This window comes from Myotis davidii, unplaced genomic scaffold, assembly GCF_000327345.1.
Source record: "Myotis davidii unplaced genomic scaffold, ASM32734v1 scaffold599, whole genome shotgun sequence".
Lineage (NCBI taxonomy): Eukaryota > Metazoa > Chordata > Mammalia > Chiroptera > Vespertilionidae > Myotis > Myotis davidii.
Genome location: NW_006290772.1, coordinates 488,196 through 515,571, shown reverse-complemented (window position 1 = coordinate 515,571; position 27,376 = coordinate 488,196). Strand labels below are relative to the sequence as shown.

The 27,376-nt window shown below is 56.3% G+C and overlaps 3 protein-coding genes across 6 annotated transcripts in view; 2 read left to right on the top strand and 1 right to left on the bottom strand.

Annotated features, from left to right (window-relative positions):
- SLC9A3R2 (solute carrier family 9, subfamily A (NHE3, cation proton antiporter 3), member 3 regulator 2) overlaps positions 1–3,572 on the top strand; it is a 5,708-nt gene extending 2,136 nt beyond the window's left edge. Inside the window, exons 2-7 of one of the 4 annotated variants that reach the window (XM_015564031.1) lie at positions 726–905; positions 1,188–1,262; positions 1,378–1,459; positions 1,537–1,580; positions 2,157–2,219; positions 2,465–3,572. In XM_015564031.1, coding sequence (XP_015419517.1) covers positions 726–905; positions 1,188–1,262; positions 1,378–1,459; positions 1,537–1,580; positions 2,157–2,219; positions 2,465–2,623 — 603 coding nt within the window. In that variant the 3' untranslated portion in view covers positions 2,624–3,572. Of the gene's footprint in view, positions 1–725; positions 906–1,187; positions 1,345–1,377; positions 1,460–1,536; positions 1,581–2,156; positions 2,220–2,464 lie in introns of all 4 variants that reach the window. The other 3 variants (XM_006763912.2, XM_015564033.1, XM_015564034.1) reach the window with 3 other exon arrangements.
- Positions 3,573–4,514: 942 nt separating this feature from the next.
- Positions 4,515–10,257, bottom strand: NTHL1 (nth-like DNA glycosylase 1). Its single transcript, XM_006763911.2, has 6 exons — positions 10,063–10,257; positions 8,893–9,131; positions 8,025–8,195; positions 6,733–6,892; positions 4,825–4,930; positions 4,515–4,739 (listed from the first exon to the last, which is right to left on the bottom strand). Exons 1-6 carry the CDS (start codon positions 10,199–10,201, stop codon positions 4,616–4,618), a joined length of 939 nt encoding a protein of 312 aa, XP_006763974.2. The 5' UTR covers positions 10,202–10,257; the 3' UTR covers positions 4,515–4,615.
- Positions 10,258–10,315: 58 nt separating this feature from the next.
- TSC2 (tuberous sclerosis 2) overlaps positions 10,316–27,376 on the top strand; it is a 36,517-nt gene continuing 19,456 nt past the window's right edge. The window contains exons 1-18 of the mRNA XM_015564053.1: positions 10,316–10,417; positions 10,930–11,093; positions 13,264–13,350; positions 15,447–15,557; positions 16,462–16,606; positions 17,653–17,770; positions 18,168–18,216; positions 18,568–18,693; positions 19,055–19,128; positions 20,209–20,335; positions 21,183–21,326; positions 22,180–22,317; positions 22,871–22,974; positions 23,653–23,734; positions 24,586–24,741; positions 25,187–25,303; positions 26,353–26,475; positions 27,320–27,372. Of these exons, the coding sequence (XP_015419539.1) occupies positions 10,956–11,093; positions 13,264–13,350; positions 15,447–15,557; positions 16,462–16,606; positions 17,653–17,770; positions 18,168–18,216; positions 18,568–18,693; positions 19,055–19,128; positions 20,209–20,335; positions 21,183–21,326; positions 22,180–22,317; positions 22,871–22,974; positions 23,653–23,734; positions 24,586–24,741; positions 25,187–25,303; positions 26,353–26,475; positions 27,320–27,372 (1,892 nt within the window). The 5' untranslated portion in view covers positions 10,316–10,417; positions 10,930–10,955. The remainder of the gene's footprint in view (positions 10,418–10,929; positions 11,094–13,263; positions 13,351–15,446; positions 15,558–16,461; positions 16,607–17,652; positions 17,771–18,167; positions 18,217–18,567; positions 18,694–19,054; positions 19,129–20,208; positions 20,336–21,182; positions 21,327–22,179; positions 22,318–22,870; positions 22,975–23,652; positions 23,735–24,585; positions 24,742–25,186; positions 25,304–26,352; positions 26,476–27,319; positions 27,373–27,376) is intronic.

The window sequence follows — 27,376 nt, the reverse complement described above, 5'->3', positions numbered from 1 at the left end:
CTGGGCTCCTGCGGGCTCCTGCGGGCTCCTGCGGGCGGCGGCAGCCCCAGCAGCAGCCCAGCCGGTCATCCTCCAGTCTCGGGGCCGGTGGGGGTAGGAGTGGAGGTGAGGGTGGCTCCAGCTTGCTCTGGAATGTGAAAGCAAACACAGTAGCACTGCCACCAGCCCTGTGGGAGAGAAAACAAAACTGTCCAGGCCCAGGACTCTGCGAGCCCTGCACTCGCAGAGGGAGGTGGGGAGGGGGGACTTGCAGGCAGGGCCCGTGCGGACAGCCTGGTGTGTCTGTGTAGCATGTTTGCGAACATATGTTTGGATAACTGGGACATGGAGCTGAGTGGCAGCTGGTCTCGCCTGGCCTCTCGTAGGACCCGGGCCTGTGCTCAGTGCTGCCCTTGTGCCCTTTCATTCTCCCAACATCCCTAAGGCCCCTGGCCCTATCAGAAGTCATTTTGGGGGTTTAGAAGCTAAGACTTTGCCTAAGATGTCACAGCTGGATCTCAGTCACAGGCAGCCTAATGCCTCCCCGCCGCCGCCTCCCCGCTGGGTGTGGGTGTACAGTGTTTGTCTCTGCCACTGGGCAGGGCCTGATGCCCAGGATGGGGTTGTGGCTCCCTCCTGCCCCCCACCACTGCTGGGCTGCACACTGGGGGCCAGAGGCCCTGGGCGGTGTCGGTGGCCTCTGGGAGTGGGAGGTCGGAGCTGAAGATTGTCCCGCGTGCCTGCAGGATGTCAACGGGCCCCCGAGGGAGCTTCGCCCGAGGCTCTGCCACCTTCGCAAGGGCCCTCAGGGCTATGGGTTCAACCTGCACAGCGACAAGTCCCGGCCAGGACAGTACATCCGTTCGGTGGACGTGGGCTCGCCGGCCGCCCACTCTGGCCTCCGCGCCCAAGATCGACTTATTGAGGTACCCATCACCAGGGCGTTGGGGTGGCAGGTGCCCGCGTCGCCTGGGTGCGTGTTTGTGCTTGTGTCCACCGTCTGCCTGTCTGTGCCCGCGTCCCCTGTTTGTGTGTGAGCCCCAGGTCCGCCCTGGGAGGAGGGGAGTTTCTGGGAACCTGAGCTGGCATTCCTCTGGCTGCCGTGGCTGGTGACAACATCGATGAATATTTGATGCCACACCTGGCCAGGCAGCTCGGGGGGCTGGTGGGGGCCTGGCCTCAGCGCTGCCCTGTGCTGCCGGCGGCAGGTGAACGGGCAGAATGTGGAGGGACTGCGCCACCACGCAGAGGTGGTTGCCTGCATCAAGGCACGGGAGGATGAGGCCCGGCTGCTGGTGGTGGACCCGGACACGGACGAGCACTTCAAGAGGCTGCGGGTCACACCCACCGAGGAGCATGTGGAAGGTGGGCTGCTGCATCAAGGCCAGGGAGGATGAGGCCCGGCTGCTGGTGGTGGACCCGGACACGGACGAGCACTTCAAGAGGCTGCGGGTCACACCCACCGAGGAGCATGTGGAAGGTGGGCTGCTGCCCTGGGGGTCTCGGGTGGGGGTGGAGCGTGGGGGCTGGGCAGCCCTTGACACACTGTCCCCACAGGTCCACTGCCATCACCGGTCACCAATGGGACCAGCCCTGCCCAGGTGAGAGGATGGGTGGAGGTGGACAGGGTGGGTCCAGGAGACTGGAGTGGCACCTCTAGGGGTCCCTAAGCCTGACAGAGCACCCCCACCCCATTTGTCCTTGTCTATTTGAGGTTGTGACACCCAATCTGGCCTGACACTCCCAGCTTTAATGCCCGCTGTGGATCCTGTCCTGGGTCAGCCACACCCCTGCCCCACCCGGCACTCCGGCCCCGGCTACTGCCCTGGCTGTTCCCTCTGCCCAGCCCTGTCTGGGTACCTGGAGTGTCCGTCTGTCCTCAGGAAGCTGGCCCTGGCTTTGCCCCAGGTGACACGCATGTGGGTGATTCATGCATCGAAATGGCTCCTCCCCATTGTGAATTGGCCAGGGCCGGGCCACCTGCCTGCTCACTGTTTAGTGGCCAGTGTCCTGCCTACACTGGGCCTGGAGCATGGTAGAGGCTCGGTGTCCACTGCTGAAGGGAGGAACAAATGCAGCTCTGTGTGTGCGGGTATACGTGTATGTGCGTGTGCGAACATAGTGACAGGACAGGGCAGGGCCGCTGAAGCTCCTACACCTTGGCCTTGGTTTCCCAGCTCAATGGTGGCTCAGCGTGTTCATCCCGAAGTGATCTGCCTGGCTTAGACAAGGACCATGAGGTAGCAAATGTCCATCCACTTCCTCTGCTGCACTTACACTCTGGGAGGGGGCCAGAGAGGCCTTTGGGGTGGGTGTTTATGGAGCTTTCTACCTGGGCAGTGGGGCCACTGCCTCCAGGAAGCCCTCCTGGGCTCGCTGCCTCGGCCCCACCAGGTGGCCTCTGGTGTGAGCGCCCTGGAAAGGGTTATTTATCAGTTTGGGGGCTTGGGTCCTGGGCTCACGCTGGCTCCCTGTCCGCCCCCAGGACCGCAGCACCTGGAAGCACGACCCCTTTCAGGAGAGTGGCCTCCACCTGAGCCCCACGGCGGCTGAGGCCAAGGAGAAGGCGAAGGCCACCAGGGTCAACAAGCGGGCCCCGCAGATGGACTGGAACCAGAAGCGTGAGATCTTCAGCAACTTCTGAACCCCTCGCTGCCTGTGCTGGACCCGGGCCTTCTCCCCGCACGGACTTGGGGCCTCCCTCCTCGGGCCCAGACCAGAGCTCCCCAAGCCTCAGTGGACTGGAGCAGGTGCATCCTCACCCCCAGGAGCGTGGTGGCCCCACCGCCACCCAGGAACCAACCCACATCCCAGTGAGTCCCTGTCCTGATCCCCCTACCGTTCCCGTGGGTGCTGGGGGAACGTGGCAGCAACACTGGGGAGAGGGAGGGGCAGCGGTGACCCTGGGGGCCGGGCCTTTGCTGCTCTGCGTGGGCCTGCTGACTTAAGGAGTTTGTGGTTTTGCTTCTTTTTTTTTTTTCCAAAAAGAGCTCCAGCTCCACACATGTTTTCACTTAATACCAGAGCCCCGCCCCCGCCAGGACATGTTCTCTAAATAATTGCAATAAAACAAACCTTTCTCTACAAACCATTTCCTCCCCACCCCTTCCTTCTTGGCAGCAGCCATGCCGGTGGGAGTCCCAGGAACTGCCTGGGACAGAGGCAGCGGGCAGGCGATTTGGGGGGCTTCAGGTGAGGCTGGGAGGCCAGATGTGGCTACAGAAGCTTCCCCTCAGCCTCCTCGTTGCCTTCCCTGGTGTGGGGGCTCGCTAGGCCAGGCCCCCCATGTCCCCACCGCACCAGGGGTCTGGGCTCTCGGAGGGGCCGGAGGATGGAGGCCCCTGCTCCTGAAGAGGGCAGCCTCTGGACAGGCCCCTTGTTTCTTTGCCACAGCCCCCGGTTTGGGGCGGGGGGGGGGGTGGCTGTGTGAGAGAGCCTGCCCCAGGAGGGCCTCCCGGCTTCAGGCTTGGGCCCTGCCTGGCGCCCTCCCCCAGTAGACCCCACAGACTCTGCCCTGAAACCCACCGACATTGCCGTCTGCCCTGTAAGCCATAGCGCATCTGCGCCCTTGGAATAAACAGGCCGTCCTCACACCCCTGGCTGCCTCTGTCCTTCCTCAGGGGATGGGGGAATGGTGGTCCAGGCCGGAAGGTAGCAGCTTAGCAGTCCCATCCCCAAATCTCAGTTGCTGGAAACAGGTCTCATTTCTTTTTTTTTTTTTTAATCCTTATCCGAGGATATTTTTTCCATTGACTTCTAGAGTAGAAGGGAGGGAGGACGGGGAGAGAGACACATCCATTGGTTGCCTCCTGCACAGGACCCTGCTGGGCTGGGGAACCTGCCACGGAGGTAGATGGCCTTGACTGGGAATCGAACCCATGACGCGTTGGTCTGCGGGCCGCCAAGTATCGTTCTTAAACCCCCACCTCCCCGAATCCATCCATCTGGCAGCCAAGTCCCAACACTTCTCAGGTCCTCCGGCCTCTCCATCTGCCCTCTCCAGACTACTTGGGATCCCTGCTCTTGGAGTCCTGCCCTCCTCTCACCCCGAGGCCCTTGCTCACCTCCTCTGCCTGGTGAGGTCCAGCTGCCTTGCCAACACCTCCCCTGTGAAGCTTTCTGGGCCCCTGGCATCCCATGGGCACCCTCTGCCTTCATATAGCCCCCGCCCCCCGCCCCCCAGCAGGTACAAAGGTCAGGCCTCAGGCCTGTGGCACCCGGCCTGGGCTTCCTGGTGTGCTTTGGGAGGCCAGGTGGCTCTGTAAGCACGGCGGGTAGGGCCTCCTGGCAGTGGCAGGCTCTCAGGGTGCACAAGTTCAGGGGAGGGGTGTTTCTGGGCCCTCAGCCAGCTGCTGAGGGAGGGAGGAAGCCCAGGCCTCCAGCGTCACCAGCAGGCTTCTCAACAGCTGGCTCCAGCTGGCTCCCATGATCCATCTCTTCAATCTGGGCTCCTACACCCACCCCCCACGTACACAGCCCAGATTGTCACGTCCACATGCTGGCCTCCCCAGGGTAGAAATCAGACAGATCCCAACTGTTGCAAAACCCCAAACTTTATTATGAACAGGCTGCAGCTCCCCAACCCAGTCGCAGAAGACAGGGTCTTCAGAGTCCCGTGCAGCTGGGCACAGGGCCTTCAGAGTCCCTGTGCAGCTGGGCACAGGGCCTGGTTGAGGCAGGTCTGGCATCGAGGGCGGACAGGCAGACAGATCTGCTGGCCGAAGCCCACCAACAGTCCATTAATCTCACTCCACAGGTCCCTGTGGGGTGGGAGTGGGTTAATGCAGAGAGAGAGAGGGAAGGAGGGAAGGTGGAAGGGGAGCCCATCCTGCCCTGTTGCGGCACCTGGGCAGCCAGTCCTCCAGGGCTGCACGGGTCTCCTCCGGCGACTTGGTCACCTTCTTGGTCCACCTGAGTCGGTTGGCAATTCTGTGCACATGTGTGTCCACTGCTGCTTGGAGACAGGGTGGGGTGAGTGTGGGGCAGGCCCAGACACCCCGTTCTTGCCCATGGTCCCACCCATTAGCCCAGGTTGGTGAGTCGCCCTGGCTTCCCACACAGAGCTCTGAGGGCCCCTAACTGCACAGTACGAGCCAGACATGAGAGTGGGTCACCAGGCCACCATACTGCTGGGCAGGGGCTGTAGGCAGGAACCAGAGGACTTGAGCCCTCACTTGGGGTGCAGGGAACAGTGCCTCTTGGCCCAGCCACGGGCTGAGGGTGCCAGCAGGAGGCTGTTGCCCGCAGAGCCAGCACTTGTAAGGAACAGAGTGGGCAGCACAGCCAGGCCAGCTGCAGCCCCTGCTCCCCTTTACAGCCACCCCAGGGCCCATCCTGGGCACCCAGTCACCCAGGCCTCCTTGCCCCGCTATCTGCAATCTCTCTCCTCACTGTCAAAGAGAAAGCCAGTCCCTGCATCCGCTTTCTCTCCTGCTGCTAACAAGCCCAGGTGGAGGGTTGCACCCTTGGATCCCCTGCCTCAGTTTCCTCTTCTGTCACATGGAGGTGACTGTGCTCCCTGAGGCCCAACCTAGGGTCACACCACACTGTGTGAACCTCCTGTGGGCTGGGCCAGGAGGGCAACCACCGTGTCCCCTGCTTTGTGGCCAAAGCTCAGAGAGGCCAAGTGCCTTGCCCAAGGCCACCCAGGTGGGGAGGCAGAGCTGGGATCAGCTTTCTCACGAGGGAGTTTCTCCTGGGGAAGCCCCTGGGAGGCAAAGCCTGCCCTCCCCAGGGTTTCCCTACGGCTGACCGGGCCCACAGGCAACCAGAAAGGGTGACATTCTGACACCCGGGGTAGGGCGGTGGGCAGGGGCCCTTCACTCAGACCGGCCTGACCACTCCCGGGAAAGAGCAGCTGAGGACAGCTGCCCAGATAAGCTGAGTATTTGCTGAGAGGCTGGCCTCTACAGGAGCCCTAGGGGCAGGCTCTGCCCTGGCCCCTCCTTGGCCCCGTTCTGGCTCTCGGGGCTGCCTTTCTACTCCTGGGCAGTGCTGGGAAAGGGCCCCACCCCAGGGGGCAGGCTACACAAGCTGTGGAAGCTGAGGGGATTCCCACCCCTTCCCAGCCCCGCCTGCAGGAGTCCCAGAGAGGCACTGGGTTCGGGGAGTACAGAGAGGTTACGGGTCAAGCCTGGGTTTCTGGGCTGGCTGGGCTGCTGCGGGGGCCTCAGAAGCCCCAGCTCTCTGGGCAAAGACCTTAGGAAGCAGCCGCTGCACCCTGACCCAGATCCTGTCTCCACCCAGAGATCCTCCGATGCCAGGCTGCTAGGCCTGGACCCAGGAAAGGGATTCCGGGAAGAGGCTCCCCCACTCCCAGTCCTCCTCCCCATCCCCCCAGCCCATTCCTCCTCTCCTTGGGTTCCCCGTCTTCACAACATCACCCTAATCTGCCCACACGCATCCAGAGCCTCCTGCTTCTGGCCCTCTCCCCCGCCTCACGGCTTTGCAGATGCTGTTCTTCTGCCTGGAACATTGTTCCTCCTCTTGGCCCCGCCTTACCCTTCAGCTCTTGGATGAGTTATCACTTCCACCGACACCGAGTCCATCCCCAGAGCCCAGCACACAGTAGGTGCTCATCTCAGGGCAGGACAGGCCTAGCTCAGTGCTGGGAGTATCTTTCTGACCCTTTGGGCTGAGCTGTGGATGAGGAGACCTGAATTGGGGTTACAGGTCAGAGGATGTGGGGAACCCTGACAGCAGTCAGCAAGCTCAGAGCCGGCCCCACCCTCCTCATGGGCACATGCCACTCACCAATGCCTGACACAGTACCCCAGGCCACAGCCATGGCCAAGTGCGCCATTTTGGGCCCAACGCCTGGCAGTGCCATCAGCTCTGTCACAGAAGCTGGGATGTCCCCATCATAGTTCTGCTGCAGGATGGCACTGGTCTGCTTGATGTACTTCACCTTGCTCTGAAAAATGGGGGTGGGGGGGGGTTGTGTGTCAAGTGCTGGAGGTGGGAGTGGAGTCCAACCTGGGAGGACAAGGCCCGAGGAAGAAGCACAGGTGACCAAAGCGACCCAGGACACACTCAGAGGCACCTGTTTGCTCCTGTCCCCCTAGGACAAACTCATCAGTCAACAGAGCCAAATGTCAACAGTACAACAGTTGAAATTTCTTTTGAGAGCCAAATTTTTTAAACTTAAACTATATAGGTAGGTACATTGTTGTTAACTTAATTAGGGTACTCCTAAGGCTTAGGAAGAGCCACACTCAAGGGGCCAAAGAGCCGCCTGTGGCTCGCAAGCCGCAGTTTGCCGACCACGGTCCTAGGAGGTAGGAATGAACCAAGGGAAACAGGCAGCCTGAGGGAAGCCCAATGCATGCCTGGACCCCTGCCTTCCACCTGTTTGGGCCAATGGCATGTCTTGGGGGTCCAGCTTGTGCTCCCCCTTCCCCCATCATCACCCCCAGAGGCCAGGCAGGCTAAGCAGGGCCGGCCATGCCAGGAGCTGGATTCAGCAGCACCTGGACCTGCAGGAAGGAAGGCTGGAGTCTGGGGTTCCCTGCCAGCCAGCAGGCCAGCTGGGCGGTTCCCATCCTGTGCCTGAGCAGATGGGGCTATTTAAAACCCGTCTGACACACTGCAACCCGCACCGGTGCCCAGAGAAGTAGCCACACCCGCCTGGACACCTTCAATAGGTCTGCCTACTGGCCACCCTGTGCCGTGGCCTCTTGGGCTCCGGAGGGGAGGGCGTGACACGCTCCAGGGACGCCCGGAGTAAACAAAGGGAAAGGTGGACGGGCAGCTTCAGTGAGAAAGGGAAGGGCCAGGCAGCTGGGTGGGGAGGTGGAGGAAGGAAGGGGTGGGCTGCAAACAGGAAAGGCCAAGGAGTTCCAAGGCCTGGGCTTGAGGCCCCACTGCCTGGCCCCCTGTGGACAGCTCAGAGGGGTGGGGGACTCTAGTGAGAACTCATATCCAGGCCCCTGTGGCCAGAAATGTCCAACCCAGCCTCCTGCCACCCCCACAGCCGCCCTCAGCGACCCGATGTCTTTTCCAGGCCAGTGGCAACCCTGGCCCTCGTTGCCACAGGCTGGGCTCACCCTCCAGAAGCCCACGGGGTAGATGAGTGCGCCCAGTGTGCTGTCATCTGTCTTCAGGATATTATCCACCGTTAGGCCCCGGGCCCGCAGCCGCTCCATGGCACCCGCTGTCACCTGGTCTTTGGTCTGGCTGGAGAGCATCAGTGACAGCAGCACCTGGTACCTCTGCACCTGCTCACAGTGACAGGGACCAGAAAGATGGTCGGGCCTGGGTGCTCACTGTGGGCCAGGCTCTAGCCAAGTCCTTTACCCATGTGGGAACAGACCGGACGTCAGCTTCCTACCCACCTTGGCCAGTGTGGGGAGGTGTGTGGTGGGATCTGGTCTGGGCCTGCTTTTCATCTATAACATGGGGACAATAATAGCACCTGCTTCTCAGAATCACTGGGAAGCTTAAATGAATTTTCACTACACTTAGACTTGTACCTGTCACAATGTCCGTGCAGCCACCATTGGCTGTTATTGTTATCGCTATGTGAATGATGCTACTACCCATTTTGCAGACAAGCAAACCGAGGCCCAAGTCACCCAGTGGAAGAACTGGGATTAGATTCACATTGATCAAAGGACCAGGCTCCGGGCTAAAGAAGTGCAAAAAATCTCTTTCTCTATCAGCAAATGTACTGAATGCCCCTGATGATTCAGCACAGTGCTGGCCGAAGGCAGAGCACGAGGCCTCATGCCACAGGTACCCCTGACCTGTTGATTGGCCACAATGAAGCAAATAATGCTGCCCAGTGACTGCTCTGGGTGCCAGGTGTGCACCCTCTCAGGGCGGTGTCAGCTAAGAGCGGCCAGGTGTCAGGCCTGAAAGGAATCAAGCATCTTGTTCCGAAGAGGGTCACCAGGCAATCGGGCCCCTCCCTACCTTTGGGGGCACACTGTGGTCATAGCAGTGCTCAGCCCCCAGCTGGTCCACAGGTGCGTCCTTCTCACTCCTCATGGTGCGGATGTTTGCCAGCTGCTGCTGCCAGTCCTGAGGCTCCCAGCTTGGCACCTTGAGCGGCTTGATCCCCTCTCCTTTCTCACCATCTGAGGCTTCATAGGCCACTTTCAGGCTTTGTGTCTTCCGCTGACGCTTCACAGGATGGTGGCTTTTCCTTCCTTCTGCAAAAAAACGTCACTCAGTCTTCAGTGGGAGACATAGGTAAGGATAAGGTGTTGCCCTAATTGCTCTCTCATCTCTCATCATTCATTCTTTCGACAAGCACCCATCACCCATCATCCACTGCTGGGGAGCGGGGTATGCTCTGTCTTCTGTAGCACGCATCCGGGACAGGTCAGTCTTCTTTGTGCCACTGTCCCCCTGACCAAGTCCCAGTTAACAGATGAGAACTCTGGTAACAGCTCTACCATGATGCCTCTTAATCTAGTCTCCACACTGTCAGAGAGAACTTTGTCAGATCAAAATTGGATTGGGTCACTTCCTGTTTAAAAGTCCTCATTGGTTTTTCCCTTGTACTCACAATGAACTTAAACTGTGTCCTGGCATCAAAGCTCCTGCCTACCTGGCTGGATTTGTCACCTGCCTATCCCTCTAGCCCCAGTTCCTCCCGCTATGCGTCTGGTGGGTCTCCTTTTCTGGACTACCCCTGGGGTCCTTGGGTGCCTATGGGAATCCCCTTCTGGCCAATCCTGCAGACATCGCTCTCTAGCAAGGAGAGAGGACTTCTGGCTAAGGGTGTCCTGGGCACCCGACTTCACTGAGAGGTAAGCAGCTATGACAACAGGGCCAATCTGCCTCACAGAGAGCTCGGCGCAAGTGGGAGATTCCAGGACAGGCTGCTGAGACCCCAGAGAACGTCCTTGTTCAGGATGAGGGTCGGGGTAGTGTGAGCTCCTGGAACCCAGCCCCTGACTCCTGGGAACAGGGCGCTAGGTGGGAATCCAGCAGCGCGTAGGGCCGAGGAACTTGCTTGCTGCCTCCGGGTCCCAGCCCGCGCAGCTTGGAGCCCTCCAGGGCGGCGCGGGACCCCAGCCCTCAGTCCCTTGCAGTTCCCTCCCTCTCCCCTCCTGCCTTTCCCTGGCCTGGCGCTACCTGCAGCCGACTTTCCCCTCGGTAGCGCCGCGGCCTCCTCCCCACTCCCCCTCGGTCCGACCCCAGGACCCCGGCTCCAGCTGCGGGTCACCATCCTCGTGCCCGCGGTGCTCATGTCGAACTCCTGTGGACTACACATCCCGGCGGCCCCCGCGGCACTGTCATGTGACTTGCCTCGCACCCATTCTTTCGGCCGAGGGAAGCCTAGAACTACGACTCCCAGCAAGTCGTGCGGCGGCCTCGGAAGCCGACCGCTGCGCAGTGCGCATTTCCGGCGGCAGGTCGGGGCAGGGGTGTGTGCTCCCTTCTCCGCGCTGGGACCGCCCGGCCGCGCGCGCCGCGGGCGCGGCTCGGGGTGAGTGCCTCGAGGTTCCCCGACCACTGATGCCCGCCCAGACCGCGGTGTGGCCCGGCCCCGAGGGGAGGCGGCCGCGCCGGGCCTACTCGGTGATGAGGCGGCGGGGGCGAACCCCGCAGTGGCCCGGGTCCGGGTCTAGGCCGCGCCCCCCTTAGCCTGACCATGGAGCTCCCAGCTCTCCTTGGTTTGAAGTCCTGGCGGGTGAAAGGGGGTTCCTGCTGCCCGCGTCCCTCCGAGAGTCCTCCTTTACATGGAGGGGAGAGCGATGGCTAACGTCAGGGCTCCCTAGGACCCGCGGTGCCCGCCTTCACTCCCAGTACCCCTTCCCCACCCCATGCACGAAGGGGCGGGCGGCCTGGCGCTTCCCAGGTTTGTTTCTGGCCGGGACAGTGTGGCTGTGGGAGGAAAGGTGCCCGCCAGAGCTCTGGGGTTCCCGGGTGGCTGTAGGTCCGCAGGGGCAGGTGTGTGCAGTTGTGTCTGAGCTCTCTGCCTGTTGCCCCCGCGTACAGAGTCCCATGTTGCGCGCCTGCCTACCATGGCCAAGCCAACAAGCAAAGATTCAGGCTTGAAGGAGAAGTTCAAGATTCTGTTGGGACTGGGAACTTCAAGACCAAATCCCAGGTCTGCAGAGGGCAAACAGACGGAGTTTGTCATCACAGCGGACATCCTGCGAGTGAGTGAGCTGCCCGTGTCTTCCCCGCTGGCCGCCGGGGAGGTGCAAGGAAGGCTGGGTTTGGTCTGTCGACAGGTTCTGTGGGAGATGAGTTGCTGGTGACCGTCTGTATGGGGCTGCTGTCCCCAGTACCAGGGCGGCTTACATGTCTTTTTTCCTGGAGATTTAGGAAGTCAGAGGACTTGTTTCAGCACATGAGTTAGTATTCACATGTCAATTCAAGAAAACCTGTTTTATGATATGGGACCTGAATGCCCTGATCTCCACAGGTGATTAGCGTTATGACCATGTGTAAACTAGTAATTTGTGATTCCCGGTGAGAAGTCTTTATTTTTCGTCTTTGTTTGAATCTCCCTGCATTCCTGACACCATACTTTGTCCGTAAATAAATGTTGTCTTTGTACTTTTGTTATTTTTATTTTTGAAAAACCTTCACTTATTGATTTTAGAATGAGAGGAACTATGTGTGTAGGGGAGAGAGAGAGAAACATCAACTTGTTGTTCCACTTATTTATGCCTTCATTGGTTGCTGCTTGTATGTGCCCTGACTGGGGATTGCACCCACAAGCGTGGCATGTCTGGATGATGCTCTGACCATCTGAGCTACCCAGCCAGGACTTAGCTTTTGCACTTTTTTAAAACTTATTTATTTAAAAATTTTTTTTATTGGTTTCAGAGAGAGGAAGGGAGAGGGAGAGAGAGATAGAAACATCAATGATGAGAGAGAATCATTGATCAGCTGCCTCCTGCACACCCTCCACTGGGGATGTGCCCGCAACCAAGGTACATGCCCTTGACTGGAATCGAACCCAGGACCCTTCAGCCTGCAGGCCGACACTCTATCCACTGAGCCAGACCGGTCAGGCAGCTTTTGCACTTTTTTTTTTTTTTTTTAATATATTTTATTGAGTTTTTACAGAGAGGAAGGGAGAGAGATAGAGAGCTAGAAACATCGATGAGAGAGAAACATCGATCAGCTGCCTCCTGCACATCTCCCACCGGGGACGTGCCTGCAACCCAAGTACATGCCCTTGACCGGAATCGAACCTGGGACCCTTCAGTCCGCAGGCCGACGCTCTATCCACTGAGCCAAACCGGTTTTGGCAGCTTTTGCACTTTTAAAGTATCCCATTCAGAAACTAGAACGTATGTTCATCACCTGGTGAGTTACCCCCTTGAATAACACAGATTTGAACTGCACAGCTCTACTTAAATGCAAATTTTGTGTGTTTTTTAAAAGAATTTTTTGGGGTGACATTGGTCAATAAGATTATGTAGGTTTCAGGTGTACATTTCTGTATACATCATCTGTATATTGCATGTTTACCACCACAAGTCAAGCCTCTTTAAACCCAGGTTTTTAAAAAATCCATGTGTAAGTGGACCCCACAGCTCAAACCCTGCATTGTTCAAGGGCCAACTGTATAAACAACATGTGACACAGCCATGCGAAGGAGTATTGCATGTCAAAAAAGGAACAAAGTGCTCATGCATGTTAATTACAACATGGATGAACCTTGAAAACATGCTAAACCAATCCTAAAGGTTCACATAATGTGTAACTCGTGTATATGAAATATCAAGAATCGGCAAGCTCGTAGAGACAGAAAGTCGGTGAGCATTTGTCAGGGCCTGGGTGGAGAAAGGGATGGAGAGTGACTGCTAATGGGTATGAGGTTTCCTTTTGAAGTAATGAAGATGTTCTGTAATTAGTAGAAGTGGTTACAAGCATTGCAAATATGCTAAAAAATGAATTGTATGGTTTAACTTTTTTATTGATAAAGGGCAGGGAAGAAACATTGATTTGTTGTTCTATTTAATCATGCATTCATTGGTTAATTCTTATATGTGTCCTGACCGGGGATCGAACCTGCAACCTTGGCATATTGGGATGAAGCTCTAACCAACTGGGCTATCCCACCAGAGCCTTAATTGTATAGTTTAAAGTGGTGAGTTTTATACGATGTGAATTTATCACAATAAAAAAATGCAGTGATGGAAACAAAAAGTCTGTTTTCACTCCACTGAGATGGAGTAATGCCTAATTTCAGAAAGGTCTGCTGCAAGTCTCTGGAGTGGGACATAGGGTACAGTTCTTAGGGTGGTCTGTGCGTGGCCATTAGATCCTTTGCCTGAGCACGGCCCCTTTTCCTTCTTTTCCTTTTTCCAGGAACTGAGTGTTGAATGTGGCCTCAACAATCGCATTCGGGTGATAGGGCAGATCTGTGAAGTCGCAAAAACGAAAAAATTTGAAGACGTAAGTCTGTCTCAGTCGGGTTACTTCATCTTAGTGACCGGGAAGCTTCCGGAAATGCCCTGAGACAGCACTGAGGGACCAATCCTATGTGGAGATGGAGAACAAGGGCATTAAAGGCTTTCCCAGCAGATTGGAGAAAGGGTTTGTAGTGGTTTCCAGAAATGCCCTCACTTGTCCTCTTCTTACAGTCTCGGGGGAAGGAAAAATAGAGGCGTGTCGGGGAAGAGTGTGGGTTTCACAGAGAACAATTCAAGGCCCACCAGTCTGTCCTTTCGGGAGAGGAGTGTGGTTGGTGGTATCAAGTGGCCCTACAGACATGGCGTAGGCATATTTATTTCAGCCAGCTCTTGGTGTGAGTGGGGGCGATGTGGTGTGAGTGGGGGCGATGTGGACCTCACACCTCGCAGATTCAGATCTGCTAAGGGGGAGAGCGACCACCGCACCCTCAGCAGCTCTGTCTGAACATGCAAGCTGCACGTTACCGAGGATAAGTGTGAAAACAGTAATACTTCCAACAATAAAGATTTTTTTAAGTGAAAATAGGCATTTGTGTTCATAAGTTTACCTTTGTAGGTACAGAAAGGTGAAATGTGGTTGAGCTGCTATCATGGGAATAGGTCTCCGAGGCTGGGATAGTCTACAAACTCAGCGTCCATTTTTGTTTTGTTTTCCCATTGATTTTTTTGAGAGAGTAGAAGGACAGGGGAGAGATAGAAACATTGATGTGAGACAGACAGATAAGATTGGTTGCCTCCTGCACACGCCCAGACCTGGGCTGGGAATTGAGCCTGTAACTGAGGTATGTGCCCTTGACCAGGAATCGAACTCGCAGGCCGGCGCTGTAGTCACTGAGCCAAACCTGGCTAGGTCCGTTTTGTTGTGGCTTCGGTTGTTGTATCAATAGGAATATTGTGAATGGGGCAAAGGAGGTGAAAGTTCAAGTGTATCCTGAGTTGGTCAGACAACGTCTAAAAGACATTTTAGTCCTACTCCTAAAAGGAGTGAGCTCAGGAAAGGGTGAGTCGTCTGAAAACCCTGGTTGAGGAGAGTTGGGCTGGTTAATGTAGAGAAGGGACGGTGACGAGAGCTACTGGGTAGCTGTAGGGAACAGGAGCCAGGTCTCCCATGGGCTAGGTCCGTGGTCGGCAAACTGCGGCTCGTGAGCCACAGGCGGCTCTTTGGCCCCTTGAGTGTGGCTCTTCCTAAGCCTTAGGAGTACCTTAATTAATAACAATGTACCTACCTATATAGTTTAAGTTTAAAAAATTTGGCTCTCAAAAGAAATTTCAATCGTGGTACTGTTGAGATTTGGCTCTGTTGACTAATGAGTTTGCCGGTGGACTAGGTGGATTTAGAGGCAAATTTCAGAAACTTGTACAGAGTTTTGTGGTTTTTTTTTTTTTTTAATTTATTTCAGAGAGGAAGGGAAAGGGGGAGTGAGAAAAGAAACATCAGTGGTCGAGCGAGAATCATTGATTGGCTACCTCCTGCACACCCCCTACTGGGGATCGAGTCTGCAACCAGGGCATGTGGCTTGACTGGGTATCAGACTGTGATCTCCTGGTTCATAGGTCAGTGCTCAACCACTGAGCCACACGGGCCAGGCTTGCACAGAGTTCCTGACAGGTCAAGCAAGGCAGCAGAGGCGGGGAAGGGAATTGGTGCTGAGTGGCCCATCGCTGGGCTGGTGTGTTTACGCAGAGGGAGGCCAGGGGGTGGATTTCTGTGTCAGGCTACAGGCCCAGGGGCCACTGTGGTGCTTCTTGTTCTGAGCCTCCTGCTGTCTTTTCCCACCAGAGTCGGAGCAGGCTTTCAGGTGGACTCCCTGCGATCTCTGGAGGCAGCCTGGGCGTTTTCTCTGTCCCGCCTGCCCTTCTCTCCCTCCCCTAACCTGTGGACTGGTGAGGGTTTTGAAGTGGCTTGCAGCTTCCCCTTGTCAGGCTCATGGTCACTGTGGGCTGTGACAGGCATACAAGATGTGGGCTTTAATGACACAAGATCTAAGTCAAAAGACCCTGTTGTTCGGCTCTGCCCTTTGCTCTCCGGCTGAGGGCGCCCGCACACCCTAATCGCTTTCCTCTCTTTGCTGGAGGCAGCATGCAGTGGAAGCACTCTGGAAGGCAGTTGCAGACCTGCTGCAGCCGGAACGGCCACCAGAGGCCCGCCACGCAGTCCTGGCTCTCCTGAAGGCCATTGTGCAGGGACAGGTAAGGGGTGTTGGGTCTGTGCCCAGGTGGAGCTAGGATGGGTGTGTGGGATGATATTGGGCCACCCACTGACTGCTCCTGCTGGTCCCACTTGGATTCTTCTCTTTGATGAAGGCACCAGGCCCAGGGCCTGTAGTTCCCAAGGTCTCTGTAGCTAGATGGCCGTAGTGGGCATCCTGGCATTGCCTCTTGTATCTGTGGGGTGCTGGGCAAGTCTCTGGAGCTCCCTGAGCCTCCATCTCACCTATGAAGAGGATGCTCATGGCTCCTTCCTCCTCTGGAATATTTAGGGAGTAAATGAGACAGTTTATGCAAAATGAGGAGAACAGTGCCTGGTGGCACGCGTGAGCCACTGTACTCGGTGACCTCGTTGCCTCTCCCTGGGCCCCCCGTACTCACTGTGCTTTGGCCTCACTGGTCTGCTGTTCCTGGGCCACTCAGGCCACTTTCTGCCATTGCTGCCTGGAAGGCTCCTCCCTCCTCTGTTTCCTCTACTCCTTCACACCCACCTGCCCCAGAGGGCCCATCACCCTCAGTGCAGTTAGAGCATTGTCATTGTCCTGTGAGCACAAATGTGTCCACCCTGGGCTCTGAGTGTGGTAGAGGTGGGGGTATGGAACTGCACTGTCCCTACTGTGTGCCCACACTTGTGCCCACAGCCAAATACATAGTGGGTGCTTCACACATGCTGGTCAGCTGATGACCAGTGCGTCTGGTTCCCTACTCGGAGCTGCTCTGATGTTCCCAGTTTGACCCTCATAGCCAGTTCCTGTGGGAAGGAAAAAGGGCCCAGAGTTGGGAGTTTTGGAGCCCGCTGCACTTCCTGGACTTCGTCCAGCTGCTCAGAGAGCCCAGGTGACCAGGGATCCCAGCGGGACTGCTGACCTTGTGGTTTTGTCTTCAGGGGGATCGCTTGGGTGTGCTCAGGGCCCTCTTCTTCAAGGTCATCAAGGATTATCCCTCCAACGAAGACCTCCACGAAAGACTGGAAGTTTTCAAGGCCCTTACGGATAATGGGAGACACATTACCTACTTGGAAGAAGAGCTGGGTGGGTGCCACAATGGGTGTGAGGTTTCTCTGGCCTTGGTGATCAAATTTAATCTGGGATGTAGAAGCCACTGGGGCCCTGCGGGAGTGCTGCAGTGTGCAGGAATGGCCTGCAGACAGCGCTGCACCACACAGCTCTGCTTACCCGGGACACCTGGGTTAGCCACCGAATCTCCTGGGGGAGCTTGTTAAAAATGCAGAGTCCTGGGCTTCCCTCCAGACCTGCTGGCTCAGAACTTCTGGGGAATGTGGCTTAGCGGTGCCTTTCAGGCAGGCAGGAGGTGGTCTGAGCGCTGCTGTAGGAAGTGCAGGATGCTGATCTGGGCATTAGACTGTGTTTTACCCAGAGTGCCCTGAGCTTTCTGGGGGACTGGGGCCGCCTCACTGGGTCTGCCTCCTTGCCCTCTTCGTGCCCTGGGTCTGACCTCCAGCTCTCTCCTCTGCTGGCTTTTCTGCTTGTTGTCCTGATGGTGTGAGGTTTCTGTGAGTCTTGAGATTTCATGTCACTGGTCAGGGGAGGAGGGAAAGGAGGAGGAAGAAGTAAATCGGACTAAATTCCTTGCTGTTGTATTGCCCAGAAATGGGCCTCAGCTGTTAGTTTGCCTCCAGGCCAGGTGCTGACTGGGGGTCATGGTCAGGTTTGCTGTCTAAGTTTACTTGGCTAACGTCAAGCATTGCTGTGTCTCCTTTGAGAGATTCTTTCTGGGGATGGGGGGCCAGGAATCTGCCTCCTAAACATGTGTCCTGCTGGCGCTGGCACCCTGAGCGTTGGGGCCAGGTCTCTGAGCATCAGATGCACAAGCACTGCTATTGATTCTCAGCCCAGATCTCCCTCGGTGCATGCTGGGGTTGGTGAATTTAAATTCCAGCGTCTGTGATATGCTGACCTGCTCAGGCTCCAGCTGAGCCTCCCTCGACTTTGTGCATGCGTGATCTGCCTGTCATTGCATGGGGACTGCTGATGGGGTTCCCAGCCGTGAGTGGGATGGGATGTGTTTTCCTGGGCAGGAGGTGGGAGGAAGTCCATTGCTCTCCTCTTCTCCCCAGCTGAGTTTGTCCTGCAGTGGATGGATGTCGGCCTGTCCTCAGAATTCCTCCTGGTGCTTGTGAACCTGGTCAAATTCAACAGCTGTTACCTCGATGAATATATTGCATCAATGGTCCAGTAAGAAAAGAATTCTAACAGCGTTACTCTGATCCTAGTCCCACTGTCTTGGGTCTTCAATTCAGCTCTTGGGGTGAATAGAGCTGTTGAAACCACCAGATAAATGGAGAAGTTAGAAGCGGCCATAGCCACCTTCTACTTAAGTTGATATTTTGAGGCTTGACCTAGTATTTTATTTTTAATGGATGTAATTTTACCTGGTTTTACTTACTTGTTGTCATTTTTTCTGAATATTCTACGAAATCCATGAGGGCAGGGGCAACATGACCACCTGCCTGTCGTGGGTGAGTGGGGCCCTAGGGAGCGGAGCCCCTCTGTGGCGTCACCAGAAAGTGAATTGGAGCCACGCAGCCTCTGGGAAATAACCTTTCAGTTGACTGTGCGCTTCCTCCAACAGCATGATCTGCCTGCTGTGTGTGCAGACTGTGTCCTCCATGGACATAGAGGTCAGTAGCTGCCCTCTCGGAGACAGTTTCTTTCAGCCTCCTTCTGGGTAGTCTGGGTGGGCTCTGGGATTAAGTCCCCTCACTGACCATGTGGCTCCAGGCAAGCTGCTCGGCTTCTCTGAGCCTCACACTCCCCTGTAAGTAAGGGTATTGGGTGGCCTCTGTTGTGGGGTCATCGTTCAGGATGGGCCCCCAGACACCTGCTCTTGTGGTTTGAGGAAGGCTGCTTTGGCAGAGGGGAGGGGCAGTAGTCACTGACCAGAGGGGGGTGGGAAGGAGGCTGGGGATGTTGCCTCCCCCTGGGCAGGAGTTGAGGCAGGGCTGGTGTGACCCCTCTCCCCGCCCCACCAGGTGTCTCTGCAGGTGCTGGATGCCGTGGTCTGCTACAACTGCCTGCCAGCCGAGAGCCTCCCCCTCTTTATCGTCACTCTCTGTCGCACCATCAATGTCAAGGAGCTCTGTGAGCCTTGCTGGAAGGTGGGGGTCTGAACTGTTGTCCTAGAGAGTCCTTCCCTAGATGAAGTTATAAGCCAGGCACATGGGCAGGACAAGGGCCATATAGTCTTTAATGAATGGCCATCTGATTTTTGGAATGGCCACACAATGCCTGTTGAGGGGAGTCCAGTGACATTTTCCCAAGGTGGTTGAGCTGAGGCAGGGTTTTGGTGGCATTTTGGGAACTCTGTGGCCTCTGTGTTTGGGAAGAAATGGTTGAAAATGGCTGGGCATGAAGGGTGTTGGAGCAGTGGCTGTGCAGGGTTGGCCGGAGTTTGGGGCCCTGGGACTTGTATCTGGGACCTGTATCTGCCAATGGGATCTGGTGTGTTTTGTTTCCCAGCTGATGCGTAACCTTCTGGGCACCCACCTGGGCCACAGTGCTATCTATAACATGTGCCGCATCATGGAGGACAGGTGAGTGTGGGGAAGGCCTGGGCAGAAGGTGAGGGCCAAGTGCTGGATCCGATGCTGCAGAGCCTTCGTGAGGAAGTTGTCTGTGTTGGCTCTTGCCTGGTAGAGGCTAACGGGGAGGTTTCCTGTTCCTTTGGGGTGACTGCTCCAGAAGCTGCCCTAAAACTAGAGCGTACATCTTCATGCTCCTGATCTGCTCTCCTCTTCAGCTTCTGCTGGTAAAATCAGAACGTTCAAAACCGAACTCGAAATCTCCCTCCCGAATTTGGATCTTGTCCAGTGAGGCTGCCTACCTTTGATCCTGTTTTGAGGCCCTTGCCCTCACCTCTCACAGCCAAACCATTATCAGTCCTGTTGCTTCTGTCCCTTGGAGGTGGCTTACATCTGTCCACCGAGGGCCCCCACTCCACCCCCAGCTCTCATCTCCTCGATAGACTGCTCTACCCGCTCTTGGCCTTTTGAGGTCCATTCCTCCACACGGCAGCCACGTGTTCTTTTTCCAGCGCAGATCTCTGTCACCCTGTGAAGCTCACTGCAGCAAGGCCCGGTGTCAGGCCCTGCCCCAGCCATAGCCTCTCACTCCCTCCGTCTTGTCATGGGCCTCTGCACGTGTCCTTTGCTCTTGCTGGAATATCCTTCACCTTGGTTAAGTTTCTCTGAGTGCTCCTTGACATCTAGGTGCCATTGTTGATTCCCTGAGTACCCCAAGCAGGTATTGCTTACCTATCCCGGGATTTTCCTTCTTAGCTGTGACTTGAGGTAGCAACTTGGCATTTCCTTACGTGGCTCTTTGGTTCATATCTGTCTCCTGGACTGTAAGCTCTCTTTCACCTCCATGCCCTGGCATCTAGCATGGCTCCGTGGTGAGCAATGTGTGAATGAATCAGATGGTTGCTGTTGACCCTGACCTCTGTGTTCCCTGACCAACACTCCTCGCCCAGCTTTTCTTCGGCCCCATAAGTGCAGGGACCTCTGGGGAGGCGACAGGGAGCCTGGGCCCACCCTGGGCCTACCCTGGGCCCTGCAGCTGGCAGATGCTGGCCCAGGCTCTGCTCACATTCGTCTTTCTGGGAACATTTTCAGAGCCTACATGGAAGATGCCCCGCTGCTGAGAGGAGCTGTGTTCTTTGTTGGCATGGCTCTCTGGGGAGCCCACCGACTCCATTCTCTCAAGAACTCCCCGACATCTGTGCTGCCATCATTTTATGAGGTAACTCACGTTTTGTGCCGCAGGAGCGGTTTCCTGCCTGGCCAGAGCAGACCCATTGGAAAGGTTCTGCTGTAGGGGCTGTGGGGATATTCCAGTCACTTGCTTTGCAACTGGAATGAGGTTTCGGGCCGTTTGAAAGTCTCCTCCCCAAGCAAATCGTGTATCTTAAGAATTTCGTATCTCGCCCTGACTGGTTTGGCTCAGTGGATAGAGCGTCGGCCTGCAGACTGAAGAATTTCGTATCTTGAAAATTATCATTAGAACTGCTCAGGGTTCCACCAGGGATGGCGACACTAACTGGTGAGGATTTCATTTGGTAAAATCGCTCGCTCTAGAATTGAGGCCAGTGATGGGGCTTCTGTTTCCATGGTGCCTGGTCGTATTCGGAGTACTTTCTGTGTATGTTTCTCACGTAGTTATCACAGCACCCTGGTGAGCTGGGCCATCGTACCAACCTCATCTCGCACAGGGAAGGCAGCTTAGACGGGCTGTGTTGTGTACAGGGTCAACAACGAATCTCCTGATGGGCTGTTTTTCCTGCCCTGCCCATACCTCATTGGGCAGTGGAGTGTGGGGCCTTTGGGCTTAGCTTGCATCAGGGTAGCTTTCAGGCTCCTCTAGGCCAGTAAGTCAGGGCCCTGAAATTTAGCCGAGTCAGGCCTTTTGGAGCCAGTGTAGAAAACACTTCTGGATTCCTGTGATTCTTGGGTGGCCCCTGGGATAAGTGTGGGGAGCGTGTTCCTCTCAGGCATCTTATGCCTGGTTTCAAGGGTGACGTGATGGGGGCTTCCTGTGGGTGAGCAGGAGGTGGCTAACCATCGCCTGCTCCCTGGGCCTTGTGTTCCAGGCCATGACCTGTCCAAACGAGGTGGTGTCCTATGAGATCGTCCTCTCTATAACCCGGCTCATCAAGAAGTACAAGAGGGAGCTCCAGGCTGTGACGTGGGACATTCTGCTGAACATTATCGAGCGCCTGCTTCAGCAGCTTCAGGTCAGGCCAGTGAGGAGACTGGGCACAGACAGGACCAAGACCATGGACAAGCAGGCCCAAGGGCCCTTCCTTGGGGACCAGGGCCTGGACCTGTGGGGCTGGCTGGCTCATCTCACCTGAAGGATAGCTCTCATAAGCCCTTCCCTCTGAGCCTGCCTGGTGTGTTCCCTGATGATTCTCAGTGGTGTCAACTTGCCATCCACTGAAGACAGTTGGGTTTTCCAAGTGCGCTCCATCATTGGGAGCAGGAATATGTAGCAGGTGTTCAGGGGGCAGTGCTGGCATTGATCAGGATTGGGTCAACTTGATGGCCTGGAAGTGGACCCTGAAGACAGTTCCCTCAGCATCTAGAAAGCCAGCCATAACCTTGGTATAATATGGACAGTGTGACCACAGCAGGAGGGGGACATGCTGATGTGGGGGCTACAGAGATCACAAAGTCTTGTCTAGCAAGGGCTCAGAGCTGGGTCTTCTGGGGGACTCGGCGTGGACCAGTGTTTAGGTGGCCAGCCAGGGGGAGGAAGGATTGGACTCTCATCCCTCATTGTCCATTGACCAGCTGGCGCTTCATCCCAGAGTGACAGGCTGGAGACCGTTCCCTGGGGTCTTCAGAGGGTGTTTGAGCCTGGGGGTGTGTGAAGTACTGGGAGCTGGTCCCTGTGTGGGCACAGCCAGGACTCCCTGGGGTTGGTGAATGAGCAGGAACAGCCCAGCTGCTTTAGGGGTCCCAGCACCATGGGGGTCATTCCCCCTGTCCAGTGGAAGGGCATGAGGGGGATCTGGATGCAGCTGGTTTTGAGTCCTTGAGGGAAGCCAGAAGTCACTCCTGTGTAATTGCACCTTTGTGTTGCAGAGCCTGGAGAGCCCAGTGCTCAGAGCCATTGTCCATGACCTGCTGACCACAGTGGAAGAGCTATGTGATCAGAACGAGTTCCATGGCTCACAGGAGAGATACTTTGAGCTCATTGAGAGATGTGCAGACCAAAGACCTGTAAGACCACCTCTCGCAAACCTGGTGGGGCCTTTGCTGCTCAGGCAAGAGGGTGGTTCCACCAGGCTCCTAGGGAGGGCGGTTCTGCTCAGCTCCGGGAACCCTGGCTGCGTGGGTTTGAAATTGTGTTTGAAACAAAGGCTCCTGCTCTCCTGAGACTTGTTCTCCAGCGGGGGAGCCTGTGAAGGTGTCAGAAAACAGTGTGTGGGTCAGAGCACAGCGCTAGCCCAACTGTCGGCTTCCTCCCACCTGTGCGGAGGACGGTGCTGGCCAGCGCCGCGGAGACTTGTTGCTCAGCATGTCTGCTCTCGGCGGTAGGCAGTCCTCGTGCCAGGAATGCTCAGCTTAATGCCAAGGCTTCTACGTGCGCTTTTAAATGAATTTTCGCTGCTGCCAGTAAAGCTTTGTCTTGTAGGCTCCCCACCGGGGCCTTGAAGTGGCTGGTCTCACTGAGCAAACTGTTCTCCTGGGCCATTAGCACAGGGTGTGTTTGTTACAAAATCTCTGGAGAGGAAAGTGGCTCGTTCACAACAGGTTTTTCTTCTTTTGACAGGAGTCCTCCCTCTTAAACTTAATAACCTACAGGGCTCAGTCCATCCACCCAGCGAAGGTTGGCTGGATTCACAACCTGCAGTTACTGATGGAGAAATTCTTCAGGTAGGGAGACTCTGGAGACCTCTTGGGCCCTGGAACCTGACCCTGTGTCTATGCCTTGGGCTGGGGCAGTGGTCGGCAAACTGCGGCTCACGAGCCACAGGCGGCTCTTTGGCCCCTTGAGTGTGGCTCTTCCTAAGCCTTAGGAGTACCCTAATTAATAACAGTGTACCTACCTATATAGTGTAAGTTTAAAAAATTTGGCCCTCAAAAGAAATTTCAATCGTGGTACTGTTGATATTTGGCTCTGTTGACTAATGAGTTTGCCGACCACTGGGCTGGGGTCTAGGACACCACCAGTGAGGGCTTTCCTTTCTGATTCTTGGAAGTAATCATTCTCAATGAACAGGAAAATGTTGCTTTCCTGTAGGGCAGAATTCTGGAGGCCTCTGCTTCTTCATGCGGAGTGGTTGTCTAGAAAGATGCCTCTCTGAGGGCCAAGCTCTGTGTCTCGTTCCCCAGTTCCTTGGATGTTGACAAGCTGGGCCCCACACAGGGCGAAATAGAGTCTTGCCACCCAGGCTGGGGTGGGAGGGCTTAGTTTCCTGCGGTGGGCCTGGGGTCTAGGTCCCTGAGGGAGCTCTTGGAGTTTGGGATGCAGTGTTAGCAGGGCTGCGTGCAGGGGGTGAGACTGGCAGTGGTGCTGCCACCAGGCCCCAGGAGGTGTGCCTTCGTCCCTAGGAGTGAATCTCGCAGTGCTGTGCGCATCAAGGTGCTGGACGTCCTGTCCTTCGTGCTGCTCATCAACAGGCAGTTCTATGAGGTGTGTGTCCCATGGCTGGCGGGGGCACCTGGGGCATCAGGGTTGAGGGTGAGGCTGGCCCTAGAGGGCCTGCATGGCCCTCACTGGGCACTGAGAGCCTCCGGGGATCTGCCCGGGACTTGGGATCTGACACACTCCTTTGTAGCAGGTTTTCTCAATAGGCTTTGTCTGTTTCTCCCTTGTTGGTTTACCCATCCATCCATCCATATATTCCATGGTGTCCTCTGCAAGGCCTGTGCTGGGCTCAGAGGTGTGGCTGAGCAGCCAGGAGGGCACAGTTCCTGTCCTGTTATGAATTTTTGCAGAGTCTTGCATGGGGATGTTTTCTTTCTTTTTGTCTTTGTAATCACACTCACCCTCTGGATCCAGGCCGACCACTAGCTGCTGGGGTAGTGCCAGGCCCTGCCTGTCTCTACTGCGTTTCCTCCCTCCAGCCCATCTTTCACTGGGTTTGTGGCTGAGCCTGCCCGCCATTCTCTTTCCTCCAGCAGAGGCACCTCAGGCTCTGTGCTTCCCTTGCTTTTCAGCGCACCTGGCACTCCCGGTGTTCCTCCTGCCCTCTCAGCCTTCCCTTTCCCTGAGTCTCTGTGTCTTGGCATTCCACCCTCCTTCAGAGCCCAGCTCAGTGCCGCTCTTCTAGGAAGCCGCTCTGGGTTCTCGGATCCCTCACATCAGGGTCAGTCTTGCTGTTCTCCTGAACTGAGAGGCCAGGCAGAGCACCCTGGGAGGGACTCTGGCCTCTTAGGCGCTGACACATCCCTGCCATGCGTTTTCCCATTTGGAGTGGTGCCTTGGCTGCTTTCCAGCCTCTGTCGCCGGCAGCTCCCCTCACTCCACTGTGCTTGCTGTAGGAGGAGCTGATCAACACGGTGGTCATCTCACAGCTCTCCCACATCCCTGAGGACAGAGATCACCAGGTCCGGAAGTTGGCCACCCAGTTGCTGGTGGACCTGGCCGAAGGCTGCCACACCCACCACTTCAACAGCCTGCTGGACATCATTGAGAAAGTGAGAGCTCCGGGGGCTCCGGGTCCCTGGGCTGCTAGAAGGACCCCTCCTGTTTGGGGCAAAGCCCTGCATGCAGCAGCATGCTCTGGACTCTCTCCCCATCCTCTGCAGAATGACTGGCTGGGTCTCTCAGAGGCAGGGCTCCCTCCCAGCAGTGCTGGGCGCTCAGCAATGTCCTGCTGCCCGGGGCCTGGGAAGCGGCTGTGGTGGTAGCCCAAGTCAGCTGGGGTGGGGCTTGGCCATGGTCTGCCTACACAGCCAGCATCCTTTTCTTTTAATTTGGAAAGGCAGCACAGTGTCTGAATGATGCCTCAGGTGCATAGAGTGCATCTCTCCTTTTGAGAAATAAAGGAGAAAGTACATGCTGCAGGAAAGTTCGGAATCTCATGGGTGCTCCTTCTGGGAGCCTGGATCCGGGATTTAAATACAGATCTTCTCTCCAAAGGTGATTGCCCGCTCCCTCTCTCCGCCCCCAGAGCTGGAGGAAAGAGACATGGCGGCATACTCTGCCTCCTTGGAGGACGTGAAGACTGCTGTCCTGGGGCTCCTGGTCATCCTTCAGGTGGGCCTCCGCTCTTCTGGGAGGGGGTGTGATGACCAGCTGTGTCTGTTAGAGTGCTGATCTTTAGGGGACACATCTCCTGGGAGAACTGGGCACTCCATGGGGGTCAAAGAGGGCAGCCTGGGTGTGATTCTGACTTGTCACAGCAGGGAGAGGGGTGGACGCAGCCTGGTCAGGGCCATACTGTGCAGAGCCATTCCTGAGTCATTGCCCAACAATGCCCTCAACTCTCCCCTCAGCTCTCCCAGCAGTTGAGGAGGGGAGGGCTGCCATCCATTTGTCCCCAAGGCTGTTTGACTTTATTAACAGCTTTATTGAGATATGATTTACATACCATACAATTCACCTGTTTAAAGTGTATGATTCAGTGGTTTTCAGTGTATTCATAGAGTTGTGTAGCCATCACTGCAGACACTTTTAGAACATCTTTATCACTTCAAAAGACACCTATGCCCGACTGATGTGGCTCCTATGACCTATGAACCAAGAGATCACCAGTTCAATTCCTAGTCAGGGCACATACCTGGGTTGTGGGCTTGATTCGCCAGTAGGTGTGCAGGAGGCAGCTGATCAGTGATTCTCTCTTATCATTGATGTTTCTATCCTCCCTTCCTCTGAACTCAATTAAAAAAAATAAAATAAAAAGACACCCTATACCCCTCACAGAGCACCCTGCGAGCTTCTCCTGCCCTGGTTTATCCTCCTCTGCCGTGTGGTGTTGAGTGTGCTCTGTCCGCCCAGGGTCTCCTCTCACACCCGGCTGTATGGTGCTCTGCTGGATGGACTTTCCTGATGTAGTAACTGATTCCCTGTGATGATAGGGACGAGGCTGGCTCTGATATTTGCTATTACTGCGAGCCTGCGTGTGGGGATGTCTAAGGGACAAAGTCCTGGAGACTTGGAAGTGTTCATGCATTTTAAATGGTAGATGCTACCCAGTTGCCTCTAAAGCTTGTTCTGGTTTCTCTCCTCCTGGGTGCCAGGGTGCCAGCTCCCTGGCTGCATTGTGGCCTCTTGCCCTCCTGATGACCAGCTTACTTTCTCTGCAGACCAAGCTGTATACCTTGCCTGCCAGCCACGCTATGCGTGTGTACGAGATGCTCGTCAGTCACATCCAGCTCCACTATAAGCACAGCTATACCCTGCCCATTGCCAGCAGCATCCGGCTGCAGGTAGGATGGGCCTGCTGGGCTGGCCTGAGGTAGATTCCTGGGGGGCCCAGCAGCCGCCTCAGTGTTGGTGGCATAGGGACCTCAAACAGGGGACTTGGTGGCAGGTGTCCCGGGGAGGGGGAGGGTTTCAGCAGACTGTTCCCTCCGCTAATACCAGCTGCGGCACCTGCTGCCCTTCTCTTTGCCTGCAGCCTGAGAGCCTGTAGCATATCATTCGGAGTCACACAGTGGCCCGGGAGGGGGACACAGAAAGGGTCACACCACCTTACAGGGTGACATGTGTTCCATTCCTAGCGCTTCAGTCTGTCGGCAACCTACAGCAGAGCGTGTGGCTGTGTGGGGTTGGGGGCTTGGCAGGACAAGCTGCCTTGAGCTTCCACTGTGCATGCTGGCACCAGGCTGAGCCGAGGTCACTGGGACAGAAGCCCGGCCCTGCCCAGAGCATCTCCCTGATGGGGAGCCCTGAAGGGAGCCCAGTGAAGTGAGCCTTCATTCACTGGAGGAAGTGACAGCGTCCTGAGTAGAGGTCTGCTCTCCGGCACTTCAGGCCTGGTGCAGTGCTGTCCAGCCAGCAGGAAGGGCATCCCTTTCCTTTGTCCTGGGGGTGGGACCTATGGTGTGAGAGGCCACAGCATTGCCATCTGCTATGGGACTGTCACAGAGCCCTTGGGCTCTGAGGGAGAGGGCCGTGAATGCTGCAGCTCACCACCTGCCAGTGTCTGCGTGGAGAAGTTGGGGTGTGTTTGCTGTTAGTGGAAGCAGCCTTTCCTGAGAAACGTGTGGGTCTGAGGGCGTGGGTCCGGTATGGTCCTGCTCTGTGGATGGCGCTTTCTATTCCCTGCAGGCCTTCGACTTCCTGCTGCTGCTGCGGGCCGACTCTCTGCATCGCCTGCCTGCCCAC

Coding starts and splice junctions, on each gene's coding strand:
- NTHL1 (XM_006763911.2), bottom strand. CDS start 10,201: ATGTGTAGTCCACAGGAGTTCGACATGAGCACCGCGGGCACGAGGATG. Junction 9,132..10,062: donor GAGGGGAAAGTCGGCTGCAG/GTAGCGCCAGGC, acceptor GTTTTTTTGCAG/AAGGAAGGAAAAGCCACCAT. Junction 4,740..4,824: donor CTGGAGGACTGGCTGCCCAG/GTGCCGCAACAG, acceptor CCCACCCCACAG/GGACCTGTGGAGTGAGATTA.